Source organism: Salvelinus namaycush, chromosome 7, assembly GCF_016432855.1.
Source record: "Salvelinus namaycush isolate Seneca chromosome 7, SaNama_1.0, whole genome shotgun sequence".
In the NCBI taxonomy this organism is placed as follows: domain Eukaryota; kingdom Metazoa; phylum Chordata; class Actinopteri; order Salmoniformes; family Salmonidae; genus Salvelinus; species Salvelinus namaycush.
In genome coordinates, this window is record NC_052313.1 from 17,480,579 (window position 1) to 17,490,067 (window position 9,489).

Consider the following 9,489-nt stretch of genomic DNA (forward strand, 5'->3'; position numbering starts at 1 on the left):
CTTGACTTATTCCACATTTTGTTGTGTTCAGCCTGAATTCAAAATGGGTTACATATTTGTTTTTCTAATCCAGCTACACACAATACCCCATAATGACAAAGTGAAAGCAGATTTTTAGAAATTTTAGCTAATTTATTGAAAATGAAATACAGAAATATTTCATTTACAGTATTCACACAGGTGCATCCAATTTCCTTTGATCATCCTTGAGATGTCGCTACAACTTGATTGGAATCAACCTGTGGCTAATTCAATTCTTTGGACACGATTTAGAAAGAAACACACCTGTCTACATAAGGTTCCACAGTTGACAGTGCATCTGCATTTTAGTGTATAGCACTTTGTGTCATCGGCTGATGTAAAAAAAGGGCTTTATAAATACATTTGATTTATTGATTGATTTCAGAACAGAAACTATACCATGAAGTCCCAGGAACTGTCTGTAGATCTCTGAGATAGAATTGTGATGAGTCATATACACTGACAGTAAAAACATAAGGAGCACCTTCCTAATATTGAGTTTGCCCTCAGAACAGCCTCAATTCGTCGGGGCATGGACTCTACTGTCATGTTTGTGAAACCATTCCTGGACCATCCTAGTCTTGTGGCATGGGGCATTATTCTGCTGAAATAAATCTATTTGCAAATGGATACCCTGCTGTCATGATGGGATGCACCTGATTGGTAAATGATGTTCAGATATACTGTGGCACTCAAACGTTGCTCCAATTTGAAAACACCCCACACCATAACACCACCACAAGCCTGCAATGTTGACACGCTGCATGATGGATGCATGTACTCATGTGGTTTTCTCCCATCAGCGTGAAACAGCAAGAGCCAGGATTCACCAGACCAGGCAATGTTTTTCCAATTCTCCAGTGTCCAGTGTTTTCGTTCATTAGCCCACTATAACCACAGTTTCTTGTTTTTTGCTGAAAGAAGTGGAACTCTAAGGTTGTTGGCTGCCATACCCCATTTGTGTCAAGGCACGACGGGTTGTGCATTCTTTTATGGGTCTTTGGGCACCAATGTTGTACTGGACTGTCAGTTGACTAACTGTAGCCGTCTGTTGCTCTGCACAATTCGTGTCAGCCTCCTTTGTCATCTTTCATCAATTACCTATTTTTGTCCACTAGTCTGTCGTTGGCTGGACGTCCTTTGGGTGGTGAACCATTCTTGATACAAATGGGAAACTGTTGAGCATGAAAAACCCAGTAGTGTTGCAGTTCTTGACACACTCAAACCAGTGTGCCGGCACCTACTACCATAACCCGTTCAAAGGCACTTAAATCTTTTGTCTTGCCCATTCACCCTCTGAATGGAATACATACACAATCCATGTCTCAATTGTATCAAGGCTTAAAAATCCTTCTTTAACCTGTCACTTCCCCGTCATCTACGCTAATTTAAGTGGATTTAACAGGTGACATCAATAAGGGATCATAGCTTTCTCCTGGATTCACCTGGTCAGTCTGTCATGGAAGAACAGGTGTACTTAATGTTTTGTACACTCAGTGTATCTGGGAAAGGGTATAAACCAATCTCTAGAATGCTGAAAGTTTCCAAGAGCACAGTCTCCATCATTGGGAAATGGAAATAATATGGAACTACCCAGACTCTGGCCGTCCGATCAAACTGAGCAACTGGGCAAGAGGGACCTTGGTCAGGGAGGTGACCAAGAACCCAATGACCTCTCAGGCAAAACTACAGAGTTGCTTGGCTGAGATGGGAGAATCTGCCAGAAGGACAACAGTCTCTATAGCACTAAACCAATCTGGGCTTCATGGGACTGTGGCCAAATGGAAGCCACTCCTGAGAAATAGGCACAAGAGCACACCTAGAGTTTGCAAAAAGGCACGTGAAAGATTTTGAGATCAGACCACATCAACTTTTGCCTTGTAATGAGACAAAAATGTTACTCTTTTGCCTGAATGCAAAGCGTTGTCTGGAGAAAACCAGGCACAGCTCATCACCTGTCTAACACCATCCCTACCGTGAAGCATGGTGGTGGCAGCATCATGCTCTGGAGATACTTTTCAGTGGCAGGGACTGGGAGACTGGTAAAGATAGAAGGAACAATGAATGGCGCAAAATACACACAAATCCTTGATGAGAACAAACAACCTTAGACTGGGGGCGAAGATTTACTTTCCAACAGGACAATGACCCCAAGCATACAGCCAAAACAATGCTGGAATGGCTTCAGAACAAGAATGTGAAAGTCCTTGAGTGGCCCAGCCAAAGCCCAGACTTGAATCCCATTGAAAATCTGTAGAAAGACTTGAAGATTGCTGTTCACAACTGCTCCCCATCTAACTTAACAGAGCTTGAGAAAATCTCCATGGAAGAATAGGAGAAAATCCCCAAATCCAGACGTGCAAAGCTGATACAGACATACCCAAGACGACTCAAAGCTGTAATCGCTGCTAAAGGTGCTTCTACAAAGTATTGCCACAGGGGTGTGAATAATTATGTATATTAGAGATCTGTATTTCATTTCCAATACATTTGCAAAAATGTCTAAAAACATGTTTTAACTTTGTCACTATGAGGCACTGTGTGTAGATGGGTGAGAGAAAACAATATATTTAATCAATTTTGAATTCAGGCTCTAACACAACAAAATGTGGAATACATATGTTAGCATACATGCATTAGCCTAGGGTAGAATTTCCTTTAGTGACTGAAAATATAATTTGAAGGTTTGGGGTGAAGTGTCCCTTTAAAATCTTCTGTGTGTCTTGTACGGCATTGTGCTATAATGATTAACCCATTGCTTATCTGTTGTCCTATAGTCCAAGTGCATTTCCAAGGACATTTTGCACATATAATGCTTCAACCTGGAATGAGAACCAGTAGCCTACTTAATATTCTGTTATCAATGCACTATTGTCCATACTCCTGTGACTGTATTAATCACTGGTAGGCTATATTGTCAGGCCTAATGAACAATGTCTATTCATTAATGCAAATATATATTAAATATTACAGCTGAATTAATTGGTAGAGGACAACTAGACCATAGCCCTCAGGGACCATCATGACGCGTGTTGGAAGTATGCCGTGCATTAGCCCTCTACTGCACATCATCGCCCTCAGGCAACAGAAAACCTTTTTTCCCCTCACCCACCCACCCACCATATAAAAATATCCTACACATGACAATATGTGACGTCTGTAAATAATCCAATGAGGTGCAGAAGTTGGTATGATGTATGAATTGGGGGAGGGACCTTCTTTCAGGAAGCAGAGCAATGTTAGCGCATGGTGTGAGTGAAGGGTACAACACATTTCATTATATTACATGTTTAATTAGAGATAAGTACACATTTTCTATTGTCAAGCTGTGTAGTAACCTCTAAAGAAGCATATTTGATAGGTTTTGAACACACACACACACACATATATATATATATATATATATATATATATATATATTCAGAGCAACATTGTGCAGTTAGGCTACATTTCAGGGAAATATCATGCTCGATGAAATACCATTTGAAAGCAATTTGATGTAAAATTATGGCCTTGGTCAATGTTTTTGCCAACATATCCACTGACATTCACAGGCAGTGGACACAGGGACATTCTATGGTTGATAGGACCCTAATAAAGCAGTTAGGAGGCTCATATCCTCTGATAGTAAGAACAGTGAGCTTGACTACAGTGGCAGCAAGGAAGAATGGGCCCCAGAATCAGGATTGAGAGGAAGTGAAATACTAGTTTATGCCCAACTTGAATTTATATATTAAAATATCAAGATGTTCTTTGTTTTTTTAGTACCCTTATGGCACAGCAAAACTAATTCTGGGTGTGGGGGGGTAAAAGTATTTTATTACTTTTGATACATTAAATTAAAATAGGATGGAATATATATTTTTCCAGAAGAAAAAAAATGTGCGCAGTAGAGGGTTAATTACACTGGCCGTTTTTTTCATAGCGCGGGAATACAAGGTTGAGGTATGAGGGGTTCTCGAACCTAGCGGACATAGCCTATTTCATTTAATGTATTTATTTTGATAAAGCTAGTGAATAAATTAAATAAATTAGCCTATAGCCTATTCATGACCTGACATACATCTCATTGGTTTGTAGAAGGATAACATAGCCTGGGCTGGTCAATGTATTAGTCCCAGCCATCTATCTCACACCTACCGAGTAAAAGCAGACGATGCGTCTGCTCGTATTCCCGTTTCTGCTCCTTCAGAGTTCGGTCAATATGTTTACTGACTTTCTTCGCCTGTTTTTTGACCTCCTTCTCCTCCGATAACTTTTTGTCCAAGGTTTTCTGTTTCTGTTTGCTGAGCTTCTTCTGCAGCAAATGTTGCCGCTGGCTGCGGTCAGCTACAACATTGTCCCCATTCTGTATGGGCACGCCTTTAGTCGTGTCCCCTCTACGGGCATCTCGTGCATTCGGCTTGCCTTTGCTAGGGCCCCCGCGGCGACACCAACAACCACTGGGCAGTGTCATGTCATTATATGCCTCTGTATCCTCGTGGTCAAGGTCCTTGGAACGTAACGATACAGAGCAGTCCGCCGGTTTCTCGGTGTCACTGGATTCGTCAAGACTAAGACGCAGGCTGTAGCACAGTCCCATTGTGGGGTTTGTTCCGTTAGTAAAATGGAAGGGAAATGTTCAGGTGAAAAGCGCAAAATTCCTAGAGAGATGGTAGGCCTACCTGCTCGCCTGTACTCATTGTGGCATTTCCCCTGTCCTGGGATGCTTGTTGAATTCAAACTGCAGAGGGGATCTAATCACGGTTCTGGACTTGCCACCATGTGAGCCATTTTGCATTTTGTCCCGTCTGTCAATGCCAGCCTGTAGTTGGTGGATAACCTGATTGTAACAGTGGCCACCGCTGGTCCACCTTACCGTAAATAAATCTAAAGTACAACCTAAAAAATACACAAGGGAGAGTGTGCGCCCAGGACTGGCTCTCGAATTCTTATACCAGAACACTCTCTAGGGGCGCCAGTAGTATGTGCATCCCCCTCATGGTGAGGCGTCAGCGTTAAATTCACTACTGGTGTAGTCATGGACTTTAACTATTCGTGTGCCAGGACAAAGTAAAAGCTCAGTTGTTAGAATTGTTTTCAAATTCTCTCATACAATAGCCTAACCTAAATATTTTGGTAACACTTTATCAAGAGATATGATTTATTACTTGTTATTTGTAAGAGCCCATATGATCTTATTATATGCTGAAATAATAGGTTCATTTATAATAAAACAGAATATATACTTTACTGCCCATTTTTCTATGGAAATTTATAATTTTGCTGTCACAATACCCAACCACACACACATTTCAGGATAAAGTGTAGGGTGCCTTGCTCAAGGGCACAATGGCAGTTATTGGTAGGCTATCTTGGATGAGGGTCCTACCATCAGCTCTATGGTTGCTGGTTTAGTTTCCATTTGTACCTTGCCCAAAGATAGAAATCTGAAAATAGATGTTATTTAACACATTATGGGGTGATATTTAAGACATTATGGGGATCATGCATGCTTATGACAAGTCTTACAATGCAGATAACAGCATCCCAATGCATTATACATGTCAGCTTAAAGTAAAATGTTACCAGAAAACTAAAATGGCACTTCTCACTACACATATGAGTGTAGATTCCTGTGTAGGTCTACACCATTCCTACAGCAGCAATGACCAAAGGTTCCAGCCCAGCACAGCCTGTCAGCCCTGAATGGTGATCTCAACATTTATTGGGCAGTTCACCAATAAAGCCTATTTGATACCACAGGGCTGAAGTAGACTCTACAATGCAGGGGTAATAAAACATTGTGTCAGCACCAAATACTGATAGGTGTTGATTGCCTGAATTGTATGTGAACTTTCCCCAAAGGAGATATCCAGAATGTTCTGTCTACAGGTGCAGGATCTTAATCTGATCACACTTTTGTTGCTGAGAATTTTCCTGCACCTAAAGTAGCCTATAATTTTGGCCAGCTATTAGCTTAACCACCAATAAAGCAATATTATGGACTAAATATTTAAATCCTGTTGCTGCAGGATTATTTTGCTGTGACAAAATAGGTCAAATTATGATCCCACATATGTACTACCTTGACTTTTTACAGTGTGCGCAACTAGTTGTGTAACGCAGGGCAGTAGACTCTTGAACAGATAAGAAGAGCAACTTGGAGCCAAAGAGATTGGTATTGCCTGGTAGAGGTGTGACACCCACAGCTCTGAGAATAGATGTTCTACTCAGTCGGTCTGTGTAGCAATGGGGAAAGTATACTGCCTCTACCTCACAGTCCAACCAAGGTGTATGAATTGAATAATAAACTGAATGTTCCAAAAATTGGACAATTGAAATTAAATATAAAGTCCTTCTTTATTAACTTAAAAAACATTTTGGTATTAAAGCCTTCATCGGGGTGATTGATCTCTTTGGATATGCAATTTAAGCACTCAGAAAATAAGTGAGAGGTTGGCACCAATGCATTATCCACATAAGACCATACATTAATTGGGGGTGTTTTATAAGACTATGATGATATCATATCACTAAGAAAAATAAACGTCATCTTTCTAGATATCTTGAGTTACTTCAGAAAGAATAATCAACTGAGTCCATGGGGCCATCACACACATTTTGTTGTGTTACAGCTTGAATAAAAAAATGGAGGAAATTTAGATTTGTCACTGGCCTACACACAATATTTAATCATGTTAAAGTGGAATTATGTTTTTCTATTTTTTTTTTTACAAATGAATTAAAAATGAAAAACCAAAATGTTGAGTCAATAAATATTCAACCCCTTTGTTATGGTAAGCATAACTAAGTTTAGGAGTAAAATAATTCTTTAGAAGTCACAGTTGCATGGACTCACTCTGTGTGCATAAGAGTGTTTAGCACAATTGTTTAATGACTGCCTCATCTTTATACCCCACACATATAATTATCTGTAAGGTCCCTCAGTCAAGCAGTGAATTTCAAACACAGATTCAACCACAAAGACCAGGGAGGTTTTCCCTTGCCTCGCAAAGAAGGGCACACAAAAAAGCAGACACTGAATATCCCTTTGAGCACAACAAAATTTGGAATAAGTCAAGGGGTATGAATACCTCCCGAAGGCACGGTAGCTTCCTTATCGAAACAGTTCCATGACTAGACAGTATACAGTCCTGTTGATTGGTAACCATAACTCATATCTTGGGAAATAAACAATGTTGTATGGATGGGCCAGTGCAGTGCAGAGAGTGAGGTGTGTCACAGTACAAAGGTCATAAAGGGATTCCCATGGAATGGCTATGCTGTGTCTGTGGTGAGGCCATCACAGGTGCATGCTCTAAAACGATACATTGTTGTCACCTTGTGGAGAAATTTTGTACATGCAAGCCTAGTTTCTGCAAGTCAAGGCACACTTCTTCTTGTAAGCAACACATTGAACGCAATGGAGGTCAATAACTGTCAAAAGTAAACAAAAATGAATTACTCATGAGAGTTTACATTAGCCTGGGTGCCAGTCTGTTTCTGCTCTACTGCCAACTCAAATAAAATACAATTGTATTTGTCACATGAAATGCTTACTTGGGGGCCCTTTTCAACAATGCAGAGAGCAATAATGGAAAAATAATAAAACCTAATAATAAAAGTAATAATAAATACACAATGAGTAATGATAACTTGGCTATATACATGGGGGTACGAGGCAATTGAGGTAGATATGTACACATCACTATGAATAAAGTGGCTAGGCGACAGGATACAAAATAAACAGCAGCATCAGCGTATGTGATGAGTCAAAAAAGTTAGTGCAAAATGGGTCAATGCTGATAGTCCAGGTAGCTTTTTGGTTAAAGCTGCAATATGTAACTTTTTGGGCGACCCGATCTGTCATTCTCGTTGTGCGCAAGTCTAAGAAGCTGTAGATCTGTTCTATGTGCTCTATTTCTATGCTTCCAGTTCTTAAGTTTCGTTTTTGCTTCTTTTACTTTCGGTTTTGTACACAAGCTTTAAACAGCTGAAAATACAATATGTTTGCTTATTGAAAATATATTTCACAGCGATTTAGATGGTACAATGATTCTCGACACTTTACATTGCTTGTTTTGTCACAAACTAGGCGAACTATTCGAATTTTAGCAACCATGAAATGGAGGGGTGATTTCTGCATATTGTACCTCAAAATATTTAACTAACTATTTAGCAGTCTTGGAGGTAGAAGCGGTTCAGGGTCCTGTTGGTTCCAGACTTGGTGCAGCGGTACCGGTTGCCATGCAACAGCAGAGAAAACAGTTTATGATTTGGGTGGCTGGAGTCTTTGACACAGCCTGGTATAGAGGCCCTGGATGGCAGGGAGCTTGGTCCCAGTGATGTACAGGGCCGTACAGGGCCATACGCACTAACCTCTTTAGCGCCTTGCGGTCGGATGCCAAGCAGATGCCATACCAAGCGGTGATACACCCATCCAAAATATTCTCAATGGTGCAGCTATCTGAGGGCACATGCCAAATCTTTTCAGCCTCTTGAGGGGAAATATGCCATGTTATGCCCTCTTCACGACTATGTTGGTGTGTGTGGACCATGATAGATCCTAAATGATGTAGACACCAAGGAACTTGAAGCTCTCGACAAGCTCCACTACAGCCCCATCGATGTGAATGGGGACGTGCTCGGCCCTCCGTTTCCTGTAATTCACGACCGGCTCCTTTGTCTTGCTGTCATTGCGGGAAAGGTTGTTGTCCTGGCACCACACTGCCAGGTCTCTGATCTCCTCCCTATAAGCTGTCTCATCGTCATTGGTGATCAGACCTACCACCGCCGTGCTGTCAGCAAACTTAATGATGGTGTTGGAGTCGTGCACTGCCATGCAGTCGTGGGTGAACAGGGAGTAGAGGGGGCACGCACCCCTGAGAGGCCACATGTTTAGGGTCAGCGTGGCGGATGTGTTGTTGCCTACCCTCACCACTTGAGGGCGGCCAAACATGAAGTCCAGGATCCAGTTGCAGAGGGAGGCGTTCAGTCCCAGGGGCCTTAGCTTTGTGATTAGCTTGGAGGGCACTGTGGTGTTGAATGCTGAGCTGTAGTCAATTAACATGTTTGGCTTGACAATGACAGCGGAATATACAAAAGCACAAACGGACCAGGAACCAGGCTAAGTTGACCGACAACAGTTTCATTCCAAACACCTCACTTCCAATGCATGTGACTGTCAACTGGTAACCACCACAAGACCTTCAGCTGCATATCCACAGGGTGGCAGCACCACCAAAGGTACAGATCATTTGCTCCCCCAGATCATTCAGATCATTACGATCAGCTCGCACACAATTCAGCCCAGCCTGCACTGCAGCATTTACAGGTGTGGGATCTTAATTTGACCTATATTGTCACAGCAAAATAATCCTACACCAACAGGATTTGAACGTTTAGGCCATAATGTTGCTTTTTTTGGTGGTTAGGCTATTACCCGGCCAAAAGTAGACTACATGAACAGTGCAATACTGTTAATAC

General features: G+C 41.5%; 1 protein-coding gene across 2 annotated transcripts in view; it reads right to left on the minus strand.

Moving 5' to 3' along the window:
• LOC120051037 (guanine nucleotide-binding protein G(olf) subunit alpha) overlaps positions 1 to 4,967 on the minus strand; it is a 66,680-nt gene extending 61,713 nt beyond the window's left edge. For both annotated transcript variants that reach the window (XR_005477219.1, XM_038997644.1), the window contains exon 1: positions 4,162 to 4,967. Coding sequence is in view for 1 of the 2 variants with exons in the window: in XM_038997644.1 (XP_038853572.1) it covers positions 4,162 to 4,603 (442 nt within the window). In the remaining variant the exon portion in view is untranslated. The remainder of the gene's footprint in view (positions 1 to 4,161) is intronic.
• Positions 4,968 to 9,489: the final 4,522 nt, after the last annotated feature.